The 20,619-nt window shown below is 40.1% G+C and overlaps 1 protein-coding gene across 6 annotated transcripts in view; it reads left to right on the top strand.

Annotated features, from left to right (window-relative positions):
* The window catches only part of THADA (THADA armadillo repeat containing), a 362,400-nt gene that overhangs the window by 268,135 nt on the left and 73,646 nt on the right, over nucleotides 1–20,619 (top strand). For 4 of the 6 annotated variants that reach the window (XM_032239429.1, XM_032239424.1, XM_032239426.1 and 1 more), the window contains 2 exons: nucleotides 5,159–5,253; nucleotides 9,910–9,960. In XM_032239429.1, the coding sequence (XP_032095320.1) occupies nucleotides 5,159–5,253; nucleotides 9,910–9,960 (146 nt within the window). The remainder of the gene's footprint in view (nucleotides 1–5,158; nucleotides 5,254–9,909; nucleotides 9,961–20,619) is intronic. The other 2 variants (XM_032239428.1, XM_032239427.1) reach the window with 1 other exon arrangement.

The following is a 20,619-nucleotide window of genomic DNA, read 5'->3' as shown; positions in this document are numbered from 1 at the left end:
TCACTTCATCTTCATATTTCCAAACCCACCACTATTCCTGGCTCTCAGTAGCCTCTTAATAAATGTCTTCTGAATGAATAGGCCTCAGTTTAAAAAAACAAAAAAACAAAAAACCTGCAGCCACTGGGATTCCGGAAGGGACAGGAAAAGTGAATAATTTATCACAGATTTCCCAAGACTCCTGCTGTCCTCTAGACACTGGGGCCTTTGTGGACATGTCTGGGAAGGCCCGCTCTCTGCCTGCCTTCTGCGTCTCCCAGTTTCTAGGAGAGAGAGCAGGACATTTAAAGAAGCTCAGGGATTTCCCAAGGCAAAAACATGTTAATCAGGTTCTTAAGTGGATATTTGTAAGGGACAAACGGTAAAAAAGAGTGGAAAAAGCAAGAGTCTTAACAGGGCCTTCATTTCACCTTCTGTATGTCAATTTCATCCACATAGTACTGGATTCCTTTTCCTCCTTCGAAAGCCACTGTTATGCTGCTTTTCAGTGCATCTGCTAGAACCTGATCACTTCTGATTTTTTTCAAGCACTATAAATCTTCATTATGCTGTGCTCCATGCCAGGATTTTTCCATTTGGGGGCAGAAAAAAAATCCCCAAGCCCACCAAAACCCTGTGGCTTAGTTTCCTGTCCAGCTGGCGTGCTGTTCTTTGGGATTTTGTTCCCATCATCAAAGTGGCTTGACAGACTGAGAACAAACCTCTGGCTCACCCTAAACTCACAGTGCACCATTTCCAAGTCAGAACAAACACCAAGTAATAGCAAGAGAAAAAGAATGAAAAAAATTATTTTCCTGACTTAGAAGCCAGTTCAGAGTGAAGCCCAGCTCTGTGACTCCAGACAGGGATGTTATGAGGCCTTGGCTGTCCTCAAGGGTGGAGTCATGAGCAGTGGGCTTCAGGCCAGAATTTCTCTCAGAGTCATCTCAAAGGAGAAGCCATGGATGGCCTCCTTTGTGGCCGCAGATCTTGTTTCCTGGACTCTGAAGCAGCAGCATTTGAGGGAGCCTCCCGTGATCTCGTTGACTACATCAGACTTGGCCCCAAGCCTCACAGTTGTGGGGGCAGTCAGTGATTCCTGAAGTGTCCCAGGAGGCCAGTAAGGTCACCAACCTGTACCAGGCCTAGGGAAGATGCAAAACACTTCAGTCTGGCAGGAGGCTTTTAAGATCGTCAACCTTTCCTCTATTCATTTAGAAACTTTTAAAAATATGCTAACTTAGCTGAAAATCTCCTGGAAACCGTGCTCCTCATCAGACTTGAAAGCCAAAGTTTCTCAATAACTTTTCTTTATGGCTCTGTATGGCTCCACCAAAAACCAGAAAAACATTTGGGGCAAGAAGCTATGACTCTGTGAGGCCATGGGAGCAGGCAGTCGATTATTATACTAAGGAACACCCAGTTAGCGTGAAGTATCCCATCACTTAAAAGCCTGACCTGCCTTGCTCTTATTTCTACCTTCTCAACGCATTCTCTAATCTTCCCAGGCTGGCTCTCTTCGGGTCTGGAGAAGCCAAATGAATTCCCTCTCACTTACCCTCTTTCAAAATGCCCTTCCTTATAAACTTTGCCTCTGCATTCTTCCCATCTTACATGGCCCAGTTGGAAGTATAACCTCATTTCTCCCGTCTACCCTGGTGGGTTTTGTTTGTTTGTTTTTTGGCTTAACACCTTACATCCTGTTCTAAAGTTCGTCTTTGTTTTTGTCTCCAGAACTAGACAAAATTCTCAGGTCAGAAGCCATCTCCTGTGCACGTCCTCCCTGCACCTAACTCAAGGCTGGATGCACAGGAGGTGCCTTACCTGCTTTCTCAGGCCACTGGCTTTCCTCCCTGAGTGGCTCTTGCTTCAGCAGGGGGCAGACCCAACTGTTAAACAGTAGAAATCTTTACCATTGGGAATGATATCATTAAAGTTTTCATAGATTGTGAGCTTTCCATAGTGAATGGAAGAGTAACAGCAGGAAGTGATGATTCAGAGTCCCAGGGTAAACTAGACACAAAAGATAGGGGCAAGGTTAAAAAGCAAAACCCCAGGCTGGACAGTATAGCCAGACCCCATCTCTAAAAAAATAATTTTAAAAATTAGCTGGGTATGGTGGCATGCACCTGTAGACCCACGTATTTGGGAGGCTGAGGTGGAAGGATCACTTGAGCCCAGGAGGTTGAGGCTACAGTGAGCTGTGGTCATGCCACTGCACTTCAGCCTGAGTGATAGAGCAAGACCCTGTCTCAGAAAAGAAAAAGAAAAGAAAATGAGGCAAATCTCTGTGTTCTTAATAGAATGGTATCTGAAATATATTAGTGAAAAGAAGTAATGATCAGAACCTAATGTATAGTAAGCCACCATGTATATAAACAAGTGGGTAGCAGATAGATGCTTATAAAAGAGCAGAATGTGCCTGGAAGGATGTGCTAGAAAGTAGTAATAGTGGTTGCCTCAGGGGAACAGAAGGTGGGCAGGGGGCAGGGTTATGGAAAAGGGACTTCATTTTTTCTATTATTTTTGCACGTATTATTATTTTATTTATTTATTTATTTTAGATGCAGTCTCACTCTGTCACCTAGCCTGGAGAGTGCAGTGGGCGATTTGGCTTACTGCAACCTCTGCCTCCCAGGCTGAAGTGATTCTCCTGCCTCAGCCTCCCAAGTAGATGGGATTACAGGTGTGTGCCACCATGTTTGGCTAATTTTTTGTATTTTTAGTAGAAATGGGGTTTCACCATGTTGGCAAGGCTGTCTTGAACTCCTGACTTCAGATGATCTGCCTGCCTTAGCCTCTCAAATACCAATTTTTTTTTAATGAAATTTTAGACCTGGTACAGTGGCTCATGCCTATAATCCTAGCACTTTGGGAGGCCAAGGTAGGTGTATTGTTTGAGCCCAGGAGTTTGAGACCAGCCTGGGCAACATGATGAAACTCTGTCTCTATTAGAAAAAAAAAAAAAAAAAATTAGCCAGACATGGTGGTGTGCATCTCTAGTCCCAGCTACTTAGGAGGCTTAGGTGGGAGGATCACTTGAGTCCAGGAGGTCAAGGCTGCAATAAGCAGAGATCATGCCAGTGCACTCCAGCTGGGGTGATAGAACAAAACCCTGTCTCCAAATAAATAAATAAAACAAAAAAATGAAATTTTACAAATAACTAGGTATAGGTATAAAATTAAGCCAGATCTGAGGTATATGTATAAACTAGCAGTTTCACTAGGTAAAGGTCAGAGAGCAAGCAGTTACGTAAGTGAGGCAAGTCATGGGGGCTGAACTGGGGCAGTTCAGCAACAAAAAGACCCTTAATACTGGACAGATCTTAATCAGAAGTATCTGATACAGGGCAGGTGTGGTAGCTCACGCCTGTAATCCCACCACTTTGGGAAGGCAAGGTGGGTGAGATCACTTGAGGCCAGGAGTTTGGGACCAGACTGGCCAACATAGAAAAACCTTGTCTCCACTAAAAATACAAAAAATTAGCCAGGTGTGGTAGTATGCACCTGTAATCCCAGCTTCTCAGGACACTGAGGCAAGAGAATCACTTGAACCTGGGAGGTGGAGGTTGCAGTGAGCCGAGATTGCGCCACTTGCCTGGGTGACAGAGTGAGACTCTGTCTTAAAAAATAAAAAACGTATCTGATACATTTTTCGTGGCAGATATATGCCAGCTCCAGATATAGGCAGTTCAGGATAGAGGTGTGAATAAACTTTAGGGAAATGGTAAAACTGTTTGTTTATAGGAAATGAGAAGGATAGATTTCAGGATTAAGCCACATGTAAACTCACTTGCCAGAACACTTGTGCCAGTTTCAATGCCATCTCCTAATCCGTGTTGGAAGTAGACAAGGGCAGGGAATGAACACTTCTGGAACATCTGCCATGGCCAGGCACTGAGATGGGTATTTTAAGTTTCCTGTACCACATTGAACACTCACAGTGACTCAGTAAGGCTGTCTTTGTCCATTTTCTATTTCTGTAACAGAATACCACAGACTACATAATTTATTAAGAAAATAAATCTATTTAGCTTATGGTTCTGGAGCCGGAGAAGTCCAAGGGCATGGCACTGGCATCTGGTAAGGGTCATCCCATGGTGGAAGGGTGAAAGCAGAAGAGAGCACACAAGACAGAGAGGATATCAGGCCAAACTTGTCTTCATAACAAACCCACGCTCCAAATGACTAGCCCAGTCCCGAGGTAGCAGCATTAATTCATTCATGAGGACAGAACCCTCATGACCCAGTCACCTCTTAAAGGCTCTGCCTCTTAACATTGTTACAACGGCATTAAATTTCAACATGAGTTTTAGCAGGGACATTCAAACCATAGCAGAGGTGATAATATAGTTCCCATTTTACAGGTCAGGAGTCTGATTCAGGTCACATAAATAATAAGTGGGAAAGCCGGGACCCAAATGTAGGTCTGTCCCTGCTGTCTCTATTACTCGCGTTGTATTATTAGTACACCAAAGATGTTTTAGCCTTTTCATGGCCAAAGACACTCAAGAGTCAAGGCCCTTCAGTACTGTTCTTAAAAAGCAAGTCTTTGTTCTTCCTTTTGTGTTTAGACCCCCAAATCTGAGCCCACTTACTATTTCCACTGTGTGGTTCAAAGAGCTGCTCCATATATTGAATGAAGAAAAAATTCTGTTTATTGGGGAAAATGTCATCTCCAATGTTTGTTAATTTTGCCACATGTCTGTTGTTGAACTGGTTATTTCAATTCCATAGATATGGTTTTTCATATGTGAGTTAGTTTTCCTTCTCCGAAACGCTAAATCTGATTTTCATGTCTGATGATTTTTTTTCTCCAAATTTCTACCCTAAGGAATAATAGAATACCACCTCCCCACCCCTTCTGCCCCATCTTGTTTTCAACTAACCAGGATACATTCTTGGTATTTGTTTTCATTTTATTTTATTTGAAGCCAACGCATAGAGCTTTTATCTATGTTGTCTACACATATCCTTGGCCTCTATCATATGGTCAAGGATTTCATTTTCTCACGAGTTGCTTATTTTCTTGCCATCAGTGATTGTACATCTTTTCTCACCATTTGCCATAGTTGCTTAAACCCCATCATATACCATAGAAAATACCCATGTTCTCCTTCCTAAGACCCAGACCTAAGGGAGATAAAATATCAATATATTCTGTTCTTTACCTTTCTAGGCAAAATCCATGTTTGGTGACCAGAGCTGTATATATTGATATTCTCTTCCTGTTGTCCTGCTGCCTCAACAAATCTACAAAGGACAAACAGCCAGGTATGATTCTTAGTTATACTATATTTTGGAATGGTTGCACATCTTTGAAATGTAGATGGCGTTTTGAGTGGCTCCGCCACACACTGCTCTACCTTCTGCTTTTTTAAGACTAATCACACATCAAAATTAAACAGTGTCGTATAGTTCCCTCATAGAACTTTCTCGGGGAAACTTGTTCTTTTTGGAAGTTTGTCATTTATTTTCTAGTTGATCGTTCAGGGAAGAGTGAAGTCTACTCAGATACCCTCTGTGCTTCTACAGCCCTGGCTTTTTGCTATTTGATGTATTTTCTTTGAAAGGTCATCATTTTGAATAGCTGCAAGTTCATTCTGTTCCATTCTGTGGAGATGACTGAGCTGGGCTCATTTGATGCTGGGTATTTGAGACTCTTCTCAAATCGACCCTGACACCAATGGATTTACGAGTTGCTGTCTCAGGCGCTGACTTTCCCCATGTTTCTTGGTCATGTATGTTTCTGGCTATGACTCCAGATCCACATTCAGTTGTTCTGTCTTAATCATGATTTGCAAAGTGGTTTTTCTTTTTTAAAGAAGAAGGGCAACTCCAAATAAAATTTTTTTGATGTGTTTATATAAGAAGCTGCCGAAAGTGCTGTACATGAATTCCAGGCCACAGACTGAAACTGATTTTCATCAACACAAACTGGAATGCAGGGTAATGAACCTGCAACTGGTTAAAATCAGCCTCTTCTAATTGATTAGGCCTGTCTAAAGGAGGCTACAATTACAAAGTCAGATTCTGAGTGCAAGCAGACCAGGCCTTTCCTCTGTTACATTTAGTCTGTCAATGATTTGTTATCTTCAGTAAATACATTCAGGCTGTCAATGTCCAGCTCTGTCCATATGGAACCCTGTTCCCAAATTCAAACCAATTTAAAATGCTTTGCAGGAGGGAGGTTGGGGAGGTGGGAGCATGCAAAACCATCTCACCCAGATCGATGTATATTAGCCCACAAAACCCCTGTGGCCATGCAGCGGTAATAAGAACATGCTAGACTCTCATCAACTCCACATCCCTGGATAGGGGTAGCTGTTGTATCCTCTTGGTAGTGTAAAATCTTGTGATTTTATAGCTATAAAACAATCCCAGTTTATGCCTCTTTTCGTAGCATAATTATTAATAATGCCCCCTTTTACTCTTGAAAGTGACCAGGTTTGCATCATAAATTATTGGTCGCCCTGGCTGTAAGGGACTCCAGAGTTGCATCTACTTTAGTTTACTCTTGAGTTAACTGGAGTGCAGAGTTTATAAAGAGATTGTGAATCCAGTGTTACCAAGTAAATTGCTTTAGATTTCCACCATTTCATATTTCAGTTCCAAATTCCATGTAGCTTTATAGTATTTCTCTGCCTATGTATCTAAAGGGGTTTGGCCATCACAGATTTGTTCACTGCTTACAAATCTGTTCACTGGGATTTTGATAGTTTGTGGTTGACTATCATCATCAGTTTATTTGAACTGAGTTTTTCTTGGCTCATTTAGTGCCATCATTCCTTGTCTAGAATGGTTAACCCTTACATGTTGTAAAATACCTTCTTTCTTCCCCAACTATGCATCCTTGACCGGTGAACTGGGTTCCTTGAAGATGACTTTGGCTTTTTTGAACCATCTATTTCTCCAAACTGTTTAACATTTAGAGTTTCACAAGCTGTGTTTAATAACTTAGCATCATTTCACTTCCATCTATATATTACTCCTCTTAAAGTTGTTACTCTGCAGAGTAAGATGTGAGGCAGGACGCTTTTATTCTAGTATGGCAACTAGAATATTCTATGACTATTTTATCCTGTATATATAGTATGAATATTTTATCCTGCGCTATCCAGTACTGCAGCCACTAGGTACTTGTGGATCTTGAGCACTTGAGATGTGGTTGGTCCAAAATGAGATGTTCTATTAGTGTAAAACACATACTAGATTTCAAAGACTTAGTATGAGTTAAAAATAAAATTTCTCAATAATTTTATATTAATTATGTATGTGTTGGAATGATGATGTTTTGATATATTGGGTTAAATTTAAAATGTATTATCAAAATTAATTTTATCTGTTTCGTTTACTTTTTAAAATGTGGCAGCTGAAGTCAGATGTAGTGGCTCAAGCCTATAATTCTAGCACTTTGGGAAGCTGAGGCAGGAGGATCACTTGAGATCAGAAGTTTGAGACCAGCCTGGCAGCATAGTGAGGCCTCATCTCTAAAAAAAAAAAAAAATTTAAATACGCCGGGTGTGGTGGCTCACACCTGTAATCCCAGCACCTTGGGAGGCAGAGGTGGGCAGATCACAAGGTCAGGAGTTCAAGACAAGCCTGATCAACATGGTGAAACCCTGTCTGTACTAAAAATACAAAAATTAGCCAGGTGTGGTGGCACCTGCCTATAATTCCAGCTACTTAAGAGGCTGAGGCAGGAGAAATCACTTAAACCTAGGAGGTGGAGGTTGCAGTGAGCTGAGATTGTGCCACTGCACTCCAGCCTGGGTGACAGAGCAAGACTCTGCCTCAAAAATAAATTAATTAATTAAAATTAGCCACATGCATCTGTAGGCTTAGGTAGGTGGGAGGCTGAGGCAGGAGGGTCACTTGAGTCCAGGCATTTGAGGCTGCAGTGGGCTATGATTACGCCATTGCATTACAGCCTGGGCGGCAGAGTGATACCCTGTCTCAAAAAAAAAAAAAAAAACTTCAATGTGGCAACTAGAATGGGAAAAAATAAGAAAGAAAAAAGTAAAACTGCCATTGAAATATACATATTTAACTTTGAAAGTATTTAACTTTGTCAAATGGAGAGATAGGAAGAATTGTAAATGACATCATAACAATTCGAAAGATACATTAAAGTAACATTATTAATGATGAAAAATGTGGCTATTTACATTTTAAATTACATATATGACTTATATTTTTTTGGACAGCATGAATTTTGATCAGTCTTCAGAGAATTGCCCTTATAAAATCACTGGATATGTGTGTATTTATGTATCTGTGTATCTATCTGTATGAATGTGCATGTTCGTATAATACATCCACACAAACAGTGGGAGTATATTTTCTTTCTCTGAGGATGGAATAGATTTTTAGAACTTACCAAATACCAAATAAAATGGCAATTAAGATGGAAAGCGTTGTTTGGGATAAAAATAAACTGTGCTTAATGTAGTGAAATCTATACTTGTGTGTTTTATAAATTGTTCCCTGAAACAGGTTAAGCAGTGGATAAATACATCACCAAATATGGTGATCACCTATTTCGACATGTAGATTTCAATATGCTTTCAAAATAATGTGATGAAATTATAGTCTTAGCATATGAGCTCCTTGAAAGAATGGACCATGTCTTAGATTCTTTGTCATCTAAACACATAGTAGGCCCTCATAAAATGGATTTATTAACTGTTTGATTGAAATGCAGTTTTCCTTAGTTTTTAGAATAGTAACAGCTGTTATCAAATTACAGATTTTATTTAAACTCATGTATCAAACAGATGCAAATTTTTCTGAATTCAAGCAAGGTGTTTATATATATATAAATATATATCTGCCTCCATTATTAGCTCACAAAGCTCAGAGTAGGAAGTATACCACATAGACTGAAGCCAGACCTCTGAGTTTGAACCCTAGATCTGCCACCTTAGGCAGTGTGACCTTAGGCAAGTTATTTAGCTGTTTTGAGATGGTTTTACCATTGTAAAAGGGGATAATAAGATCTCTATCTTAGAGCGATTGCAGTTTATACATGTAAAGCCCTGTGTGAAGAATGTGCTTGGCATGGCACAGAATAAATGCTCAACAAATATTAAGTATTATTAATATTATTGTCATTATTATTCGCTGGAAGCCATGCATCCAATCCAGCCTCCTTCAGCCAGGCAGCACTGTGTTCAACTCCTCACCTTCACTGTTCTCCACATATTTTTAGACATCTTCAGGAAAGACGAAAGGCTTGCTTTCCTAGGAAAACACTGCGGTATAACATACTTGGCTTAGAATGTTAGGAGTCCACTTGGTTAGGGTTACCTCTGTCCCTCTGGCTGATCCAGAAAAAGATCATATTTTTTTCTTGTTTATTTATTTTTTCATTCATCAAACCTGCTAGCCTCAGAGACATATTGAGCACTTATATCTGGAGATAGACATGAGTATGCCTTGGGCTTATAAGTAGGTGCAGTAAAGGATTTTTCAGATGCTGTATTAAGGGAAGTATGTATGGGACATATTGGAGGCACTAAAGAAAGTTAGATCATTTCTACTTTAGAGGACAGGAAAGACTTCCTAGAAGAGGGGGTGGTTGAACAGAGTTTTGTCAGTGGGTGGGGATTCACCAGGATGGGCAGGTGGAAGTGGGTATTACAGACAGAGGTAGGAGCTTGGCCAAAGCTGTAAGGGCACAAATTAGCACAGCATTCAAAGCACCAGGGACATGGTCACTAGAGTGCTGGGTTCAAGGCCAGGGGGGTGTGACTGATAAGGCTGGGGAGACAGAAACCCAGTCATGGAAGGCCTCATTCATAGGCCAAAGTCTAAGGCGCTTGAATTTGACTCTGTAGACAAAGGAGATTATTGGACGATACAAGACAGAGAGTAGGACTGTGTGGTTTTTAAGACAATGTGAGATTTCTTTCTCTGTCATCCTTACAGGATTTTTAGGACCCTTATGGAACCAAGTTCCTAGTGCCACTCCAAGAGAATGTAAGTTGCTGGATACAATGGCTCACACCTATAATCCCAGCATTTTGGGGGGCCAAAGCAGGAGGATTGCTTGAGGCCAAGAGTTTGAGACCAGCCTGGACAACATAGCATGACTCTATCTCTACAGAATTTTTTTTTTAATTAGCTGGTTATGGTGGTATGTGCCTGTAGTCCCAGCTACTCAGGATGCTGAGGTGGGAGGATCCCTTGAACCCATAAGTTTAAGGCTGCAGTGAGCTGTGATCACACCATTGGGCTCCAACCTGGGTGACAGAGCAAGACCCTGTCTCTAAAAAAAAGAATATAACTAGAGATTCATTCACTTTGCCTTTGTCCAGCCATTTTGATAATCAATATTAGGGTTTTGGGAGATAGGGAGCGGGGAATGGAAGACCAGACTAGAATTAAAGGGAGTGCTATGGTAAAAGTAATTATTTTAGAATGATGGGATTACAGGGGAGATTCCGTCTCTCGTTTTCTATTTTAGTAATTTTATGAAACATAATTCTGTTTCATTAATATATGTGTATATACATATGTTTAAACATTAAATGTATTTAAATATGAATCTTGAAAGGGATTGATTATTCCAAAGGAAATGAAGTAATAACAATTTCAGGGAAACGTTTTTGGATGGAGGAGCTTTTTCACGGAAACTTTTTTGGATGTTAGGGCTCATCCCCTCTTCAGTCCTATTCTGTAAATGACCTTGGAAGGCTGTTCCTACCTCTAAAATATCTTAGAACCACATTCAAGGGCTGGGAGCATAAACAAGGAGAAAAATAGTGAAGGAGAAAGGCAGAGAAGGTGATTAGAGAAGCTTAAGATAATGATGCGTTTTGTGTAATTCAAACTTTTATCTGAGTGCTTCCCAATCATTTGAGGTTTCCTCAGCCATTAACTAGGTTTTAAAAATTTCAAATCTGGGGGTTTTGTTTTGAGTTTTAAACCCACAGGGACTCTCTGTCCCCTGTATTCTTTTTCCTCTTCTGAATCCAGCTGTCATCATTAGTATATATCAGTTTCCTGCTGGAATGGAAAGAAAATTATAGTCCCCAGTTGTAGTTGAGGGAACAAGGAGGAAAGAGCCCGGCTGCCACAAGGACTCAGCGCTCTGGGTTTCAGGCTGGGCAGGGACATGGAGACAAGAGCTAGAATTCTTATTTTAAACCCATCTTAAATAATTTGCTTTCAGGTTGGAAATTTTCCATTGAAGTTTCTGTTTACAGAAATACCATCTGAGACTTGACTAAATATTTACCCCTTTTACTCTGAGAGATGGACTTTGTTTCTCTTATGCCCACACCCCTTAAAATTGTGTCTGTCACAGCTATTGAATTGAACGTTTTCTTTTACCAAGTATTTAAACAAATACCTGCATTTTCACACTTTCATTTTAAGCTCTCTTGGTGGATTTGTGAGTGGGCTTTTCCTTCCTTAGTCTCCATTTTATAAATTTCATGCAACTTTTTCTTTTATAATTACATGTATGTATAATATATTGAAATATGACTATTGAAGAGGATTAATCCTAAGGAAATCACATAGCAATCTTAGATAGACATGTTTTCGGTAGATAAGGATTTGTCCATCTATACCTTTCATATAAGTGATCTCAGAAGGCTGTTTTCCTACCCCGGAAATGTGGATAGGATGTCCATTATATTCTCATTTTTAGGAAACATTGTTTTCAATCTCATCCTCCTTGGAGGGGTTATAATAATAATGGCCAACATTTATTGAGCATCTGTCTCTATGCCAAGCGCTGTGCCAAGCATTTTTATGTGTGTTAATGAAGAAAGTACTAATGTTCTTTCATCATAGACACATGGAAACTGAGGCATAGCGAGAAGTGCCCAGCATCCCATTTGTGCTAAGGTGGCAGATCGTGAGCTCTCCAGCTGCCTGTACTGTGACCCCACAGCACAGCCAGGGCCAGAGTCAGGAAACACTAGTCACTCACATAGGGAAGGGAATCTGAGAACCCTCTTTGTGGACTCAACTTTCCAGGCTTCTGTCCCTGCTGCAGAACCCCCAGGCATCAGGGAGGGATCCCCTTTTCAGGAGCTTCCAAGTCACAGGCTTTTATGGGGCGTTTCTTGGTTGTGTTTCTGTTTCCCATCCCGAGCGTGTGTGGAATAGTACGAGAGCCTACCAGGGCTGGAACGTGTTATTAGAAAGAGCATGCTTGACTGCTCCCGGGCAGCCACCTGCCCTTTTTCCCTTGGAAAGTGGACCTATGGCCACCGCACAAAAACACTTCCTAATACCAGGCTGCTGGTGACTACATTTTGTGGCTTCTTTGTTACTTGGTATTTATAGTTCAGATCTCATCACTCTGCCAAGTGCAATAAACATTTCGTTTTTACTGGAATACGACTTTTATTATTGTTATTATTTTTCTTTTAAATGTCTCAAAAGTGACCAGCTTGTGTGAGTGGAATCAGAAACTATAAATAGTCTAAATGCCAAGTCAGTGTGCTTTGTAGATTACTGTACAGTTAGAAAACAGGCTCTTATTTATTACTGCTTATATTTATGCGATGGAAGTTAGGTAACAAACCCCCCCACACACCCCGCACCCCACAGGCCAGCTTAGGTGTTGATGATGCTTAAATGGTAAAATCTGTGAGAGGTATTCAACAATGTCCTGTATTTGTACTGCCTACAACATGAATAATACATGTGTGACACAAATAGGCCAGTGATTTTTATGACAGATTAATTTCCTTTACCTAAGTTCCTGGGAAATATAGCTGAACAATTACAGAGAATGAAAACAAACATTGGCGTCTTACAAACACCTGCTTTGATTATTTGGTCTAATTAGGTTAAATTTAACTATTTCCATTTGAACAAATTGAAAACAATTCTTATCTGTTCCTGGGTCATGGGCTTTATCAGTGTTGGGTGCAGATGTGTTTAATATGACACAGTTGGTGCTATTCTCTCAGCTCCGGGTGGGAAATAAAAAGGAATTAAGAACATATTTTTTGAGTATTCTGGAGACTTTGTATTTCTGGGCCTACAGCTATGAAATTTCAAGGAAGGAAAAAAAAACAGGCTTTGTTGTCAATAAATTAGTTGGTTTTCTCCAAAACACTGGAACTGTCATCTGAACTGCTGCTTGTGCCAAAATTATCTTTCCCAGGGAACAGTGAGCTTCTAAAATAAGCAGATGATTCCTAGCTGTCTTTCAGAAGTCAGAATAATATAGGGTATGTTATTAGATTGCTAGGTTAACATGGTGTTTACTCTTTGTTAATTCCAAACCTCATGCTGAGTACAGAGGCCTACAATTTTTTAGAACTTTAGCTCAGAAATCATAGCAATTTAAGTGACTTACCCAAGGTTACACAGCTGGTTAGTGAAAAGGTTGAACTTTCCTGACTCCTTATTCACTGTCCATTTCTGTGACCAAAGTTAAGGGCCTCATATAATGTGAGAGTTGTATCTCTGAAAGAACTATGTCATGAAACTTTCTACCCACGTTTTCATCCCAGGAATGAAACACTGTTCTAGTGAGCGACTAGGGTCTCAGAACATCTATGATTCCTTATTTTTTATTTTATTTTATTTTTTCAGCTTTATCACCCAGGCTGGGGTACAGTGGCACAGTGGTGGCTCACTGCAGCCTCAACCTCATGGGCCCAAGCAATCCTCCCGCCTCAGCCTCCCAAGTAGCTGGGACCGTAGGCACATGCCACCATGCCCACTTGGTGGTTTTTGTGTTTTTAATTTTTAATTTTGTAGAGAGAGATCTCCCTTTGTTGTCCAGCCTCGTCTCAAACTCCTGGGCTTAAGCAACCCTCCTGCCTTGGCCTCCCAAAGTGCTGGGATTACAGGATTACCATGTCCAGCCACATCTGTGGTTTCAGTATTCTGTGTTCCTGCCTTTCCCAACTCCAGCCCCTCATTACAGATAACCTGTAAGTAGTTGCCCATGTCAGTTAAATGTTTATGCAAGTAGTTTTTGAAAGCCTGTTTAATATAGTTTATGTAAATGGAATCAGCTTTGTGGCCTTTCATGTGTGGATTCTTTCACTTAACATGCTTTCAAGGTTCATCAGTGTTGTTCATTTCATTCTTTTTTATGGCTGAATAATATTCCAGTATATAGATATCACATTTTGTTTATCCATTCAGCAGTTTGATGGACATTTGGGTTGTTTTCACTTTTGGGTTGTTATGAATATTGCTGCTGTAAACATTCATGGGCAAGTTTTTGCCAGGCACAGTGTTTTCAATTCTCTTGGGTATTTACCTAGAAGTGGAATGTCTGGGTTGTATGCCAACTCTAAGTTTAACTTTTTGAAGAATTGCTAATTTGTTTCCAAAGAGTCTGCAACCATCGTTTTACCGGGGGTGTATGAAGTTTCCAGTTTCTCCACATCCTCACCAACTCTATTGTCCATCTGTTTTATTAATAGTCTTCCTAGTTGTGGGATCTCACTGTGCTTTTGATTTGCGTTTCCCTAATGACAAATGAGCTTGAGCCTGTCTTCTAGTGCTAGTTGGCCATTTGTATATCTTCAAAGAAAAGTATCTTCAGATGCTTTGCGCATTTTAAGTGAGTTATTTGTCTTTGCATTCTCAAGTTGTAAGGGTTCTTTTTATGTTCAAGATATTTATCCCTTATAAGATATACAATTTGTAAATATTTTCTCCCTTTCTGTGGATTTTTACTTTCTCAATAATGTTCTTTGATGGACAAAAGTTTTTAGTTTTGAAGTCCATTGTATCTATTTTTTTTCTATTGTTGCTTGTGCTTTTGATTTCATGTCTAAAACTATTCCCTAATCCAAAGTCACAAATATTTGTACTCTTGTTTTCCTGTAGAAGTTTTATAGCTTTAGCTCATAGGTTTATGGTCGATGTTGAGTTACTTTTTATATTGGGTGTGAGGTACAGATCCAACCTCATTCCTTTGCGTATGTGACTATCCATTTATACCAGCACTGTATTTCAAAAGACTATCCTTTCCCCCATTGAATTGTTTTGGCACCCTTGTCAAAAAGTCAGTTGACCATAAATTAGGGGTTTATTTCTGGATTCTTAATTCTATTCCATTGATCTATGTATCTGTCCCCATGCCAGGAGCACACTATCTTGATTACCATTACTTCATAGTAACTTGAAATCAGGATGTGCGAGTCCCCTTTCTTCTTTTTAAGCATTGCTTTGCCAATTCTGTGTTCCTTGCATTTTCATGTGAATTTTGGGATCATCTTGTTTTGCAAAAAATAAAAATAAAAAATAAAAAGTTGGGGGGGGCCAGGGGGTGAGTGGGGAAGGAGGAAAGAAAAAGCTAGCTGGAATTTTGATAGGGATTGCATTAAATGTGTATCGGCATCATAACAATATGATGTCTTCAAACCCACAAATACAGGATGTCTTTCCATTTATTTAGGTCTCTTTATTTCGGTGGTGTTTTATAGTTTTCAGTGCACATACACATCTTGCACATCTTTCATTAGATAATTTGTTCCTATTCTTTTTAATACTGTTATAAATAGAATTATTTTCTTAATTTCATTTTTGGATTATTCGTTGCTACTGTATAGAACTACAGTGGATATTTGTATTTTGATCTTTTTTCCTGCAACATTACTGAACTTATTTATTAGCTCTAATAGGTTTTATTGTGGACTCCTTTGAATTTTCTTTATACAAGATTATGTTATTTGTGATAAAGATAGTTGTTACTTCTTTCTTCCCAATCTAATGTTTTTTATTTATTTTTCTTGACTAATTGATGTAGCTAGAACCTCCAGTACAATGTTGAATAGAATTGGCAAGAGCAGACATCTTGTCTCATTCCTGATCCTAGGGGGGTCTTAAAGCAGTCACTCTTTCACCATTAAGTATGGTGTTAGCTCTGGGTTTTTTTATAGATGCCCTTTGTCAGGTTGAAGAAGTTTTTTTGAGAATGTTGAATTTTGGCAAACAACTTTGCTTTCCCTGTTGAGATGATGTTGTAATTTTATCCTTCATTCTGTCAATATGGTGTGAGTTGTGACATTTCCTTGCTAAGTAGTATTCCATTGTGTGTATGGCTTGTTTATACTAATTAACCAGTTGATGGTCATTCGGGTTGTTTCCACTTTTTGGAGATCGTGAATAATGCTGCTCTGAACGTTCACATAGAAGTGTTTAGTCATATGTTTTCATTTCTCTTGGGTAAAAACCTAGGAAAAGGATTACTGGATCATATGATAAGGATTGTTTAATGTTAGAAGAAACTACCAAAATGTTTACCACTTTGCCTTCCCACTTTGCATTCATGAGAAGTCCAGTTACTCTAATTCTCACCAAGATGTGGTATTATTCCTCTTACTAATTTTAACCATCCCAGTGTGTATAGCGGTGTCTCATTGTTCTGTTGGTTGCATTTCCCTAATGGCTGATTATGTTGAGCATCTTGTCATGTGTTATATCTGACTATGTATGTCTTTTTTGGTAAAGTGCCTGTTCACATCTTTTATACGTTGCTTTTTAATTTCTAGTTGTTTGTCTTACTGGGTTGTAAGAGTTTTTTTTTCTAAATACAAGTCCTTTATACAGATAAATGTTTTGTACATAGTTTTTACCTATGTCTATGGCTTCACTTTTTATTTTCTTAACAGTGTCTTTTGAAGAGAAGACATTTTTAATTTTGATAAGGTCTAGTTTATTCATTTTTTGTGTCTTGTGCCCTAGTTAAGAAATCCTTGCCTATTCCAATGTCACAAAGATGTTCTCTCATTTTTCTTCTATCATTTTTCTTCTAAAGTGTTGTAGTTTTGCATTTAACATTTAGGTCTGTAATCTATCTCAAGTTAACTTGCCTGTGTATCATGAGATATGGTTGGCATTCTTTTTTTATTTTTTGCTTATGGATATCCAGTGTTTCAGCACCATTTTTGTCTGTTCATTTCTAGAGGACAGGATCTTATACTGTCTCCCATGCTGGAGTGCATTGGCACCATCATGGCTCACTGCAGCCTCAAACTCCTGGGCTTAGGAAATCCTCCAACCTCAGCTCCCAAGTAACTGGGACTACAGGCACATGCCACCATGCCCTAATTTTTAAATTTCTTGTAGACACAAGGTCTCGCTTTGTTGCCCATAGCTGGTTTTGAACTTCAGGGCTCAAGCAGTACTCCTGCCTTGGCCTCCCACTGCGCCCAGCCCAAATACCATTATTGCTTTAAATATTTCCTCCGTCCCTTCGCCTTTTTCCTTTCTTTCTGTGACCCCATTCACATGTAAATTAAGTCACTTGAAGTCCCATACATCACTGATGCTCATTTTTTTAATCTGTTTTATTTTTAATAGCTTCAATTTTTGTGTCTCTAAATTCACAAACTTTTTCTTTTGCAGTGTATAATCTGCTACTATTTTCTTTTTAAAAAGTGAGACAGGGTCTCACTATGTTGCACAGGTGGTCTTGAACTCTTAGGTTTAAGCAATCCTCCTGCCTTGGCTTCCCAAGGCACTGGAATTACAGATGTGAGCCACCATGCCCAGCCGATGCTATTATTTTCATCTAGTGATTTTTTTTTTTAATTTTAGATACTATATTGTTCATTTCTGGAAGTTTCATTTGTGTCCTTTTTATATCTTCTATATCTCCTTTTATCATGTTTAGTCTTCCTCTAGATTCTTGACCATATGTAGCATGTATACATAACTGTTTTTATGTTCTTGTTTCTAATGTCATTATTGCTGTCATCTTAGGATATTTTTTAATTAATTTTTCCTCCTGGTTATACGTTATATTTTCCCACTTCTTTGCATGCTTATAACTTTTTATTAGTTGCCAGACAATGTTCATTTTATGTTGTTGGGTGTTTGATATTGTTTTATTCTTTAGAGTGTTAGCTTTCATTTTAGCGCACAGTTGAGTTACTTAGGATTGGTTGGATTCTTCCAAGACTTGCTTTTAAGCATAGTTCTGGTGGGTTCAATCCAAAGAGGAACCTTTAGTGTAGGGCAAATGGAGCTCCTCTATTCTAAGTTCCTACATGATGTCCCATGTGTTACAAGGTCTCTACTCTGGGTGGGAGAACACAAAACTGTTGTGAGCCTATGTGAGCTCCAGGAATTGTCCAGCTCACTGCTTTCTTGCAGTTCTTAAGCCTCTTAGAGTTTCACCCCATGCATGTGCAAATCAGTGTTCATCTGAAAGATTGAAGGATCCCTTGGTCCACAGATCTCCAGAGCTCTCTTACTGTACAGATTTGCCAACTCCAGTATTGTGCCCCACAAATTCCAGCTTCCTGAGTCTTCCCAAACTCTGATCTCTCATCTTTTCAACTGAGCAAGACCTCTGGGAAGGGTTCCTCTTCTCTGTACTGGGGCTTAGAAATTCCCTCTTGGCAGTAAGCTCAGGCAATTGTAAAGCTTCCCTTATTATTGTCTTCTTGTTGAGTCTTGCACTGCTCATATCCAAGGATTAAAAACAATAATTTCATACATTTTGTTCCATTTTCTAATTGTTTATGGTAGAAGGACAATTCCTGTAATGGTTAATCTTTCATAGGCAGAAGCAAAAATCACCTCCATCACCTTGTCTTGAGGCCTCTTGGTTACTCAACTGTGAAATGGGCATAATACCCTCAGAGGATTGGGGTAAATGTCATAAAAATTGTGAAAAGTCACAGTACAAGAAAAAGCCAACATTGGGAGAACAGCAGCTATCAAGAGATAAAACTGATAGCAAGAACAAAAAAATGAATGGCCATCACATCCAGGGTAGAAGCAGCTGGGTCCTTACTTCCAGGCTCATTTCCACTGCTTACCTGACAGAACTAACCTAACTCGTCTCTCCGTGTTGGGGCTGGACTTCACATTAAAATTGGAGCACTCCTAGTACAACCAGATTTTGTTGGATTTTGCTGGCAGCTGTATACTGCACCTTGCAACATCACTGGTTTGATCTACAATTCATTGGTGTCAGAAACCTTTCAGTCTTAGACGCTGCAGACCCTCAACCTGAGGGGCACTCCCAGAACTAAATTTTAGCACTAGCAAGGGACTGAAATGGGTGGTCCTAGTCTCTCTTATTACAGGTGAGGCAACAGAGGTAAGCCCATTATGTAAAGGAATCTTCCCAGTTAGCAACTGACTCCCAAGCTGGTTTGACAGTATCCCATGGACTAAGTGTGGAAGAGAAGCCTCGTCCTTTGTGAGTAAAAGTTTAAATTAAACAGGGTCATGGTGGGCAAATTTCTGATTCCCAATCCTGTCCTTCAGACCAGTTCACCAAAAGAACCAGAAGTAGGCCAGGTGCAGTGCCTCTAGTCTAGTACCAACACTTTGGGAGGCCAAGGCAGGTAAACTGCTTGAGCCCAGGAGTTCGAGGCCAGCCTGGGCAACGTGGCAAAACCCCATCTCTACAGAAAATACAAAAAATTGGCCAGGCATGGTGGCTCGTGCCTGTAGTCCTAGTTCCCTGTGACTGAGGCTGAGTTGGGAGAATCACCTCCCAGGCTTACTTCCATTGCTTTCTGAGCCTGGGAAGGCTGCAGTGAGCTGCGATCACACCACTGCACTCCAGCCTGGATAACAAGAATAAGACTCTGTCTCAAAAAACAAAAGAGAGAGGGAGGGAGGGAGGAAGGGAAAGGAAAGGGGAAAGGAAACCAGAAATAGTGTATGCTTAGAAATAACTGTGTGTCTTTGGGTTGTCACGTGTTTATCCACAGTAGTTCTGGACTTCCTCCCTGTGTTGGGCAAAGACTGAGATGAGATGGTGGGTGGAGGCAAAAGTGAAAGCTGTGGGTCCCACCCAGGCCCTGATGAGCTCATCTTTAGCCTACCCAGACCCTTTGAGCTCTTCTTTCCTTGCTGTCTCCCAAGCCAGAGAGACTGTGTTTTGATTTTGTGGGCTGCCGGGATAGTCTTCAGGGTATCCTCAGAAGCACATCCTCCTTCCTCAGCAGCTGATGGGGAGTCAGTCCTACACTTGAAAAATACATGCCTTTGAGAATATGCTGGGACACGGGAAAGAAGGAATGTTTTCCAAGGTGTATGTGTAATGGGGGCCACACCTGTGTAAGCAGAGATGATGGGGTTCAGAGAACCAGAAACAAACCAAGGCAAGAAATAAACAACCAGTACTAGTTCAGGGTGAGACAAAGTTAGTTTCTAAATCCCTCTGCCAGATCATTCAACATGTTTGTAACTGGAAGAGCCCCTGGGGTCAGGATTACAGTTTACTGGGAGGGGCAAGGATTAAATAGAAGAGTGGAATTTCCCTTTGATAAGGAGAAGCCAAGATTTATTAAATCAGTTTGTTTCGTTGTTATTGTTGTTCCTATGGTTTCCTTTTCTCTAGAAATAAAATTTTTTTAACTGAGAAATTGCGTAACAGGACATCAACGTTCAGAGTGTACAAATTACCATCTGTGATTATTTTTAGAACCAGTTTATCCACCATTTCAGATCAAAACTTTTGTTGGATCTGATTACAAGCTCTGACCAATGCTACAATTCTTTGAAGTAGAAAAAGCAAAAGTAGGCCGTCTGTGACATTGAAAGTGAAGTCCAGGCCAGGCGCGGTGGCTCTGCCTTTAACCCCAGCACTTTGGGAGGCTGAGGTAGGCAGATCGCTTGAGGTCAGGAGTTCAAGACCAGCCTGGCCAACATGGCGAAACCCTGTCTCTACTAAAAATA

This window comes from Sapajus apella, unplaced genomic scaffold, assembly GCF_009761245.1.
Source record: "Sapajus apella isolate SASKATOON/1434 unplaced genomic scaffold, GSC_monkey_1.0 scaffold44, whole genome shotgun sequence".
NCBI lineage: Eukaryota > Metazoa > Chordata > Mammalia > Primates > Cebidae > Sapajus > Sapajus apella.
Note: the sequence above shows the minus strand (reverse complement) of the source record. Positions and strands in the feature narration are given on the sequence as shown.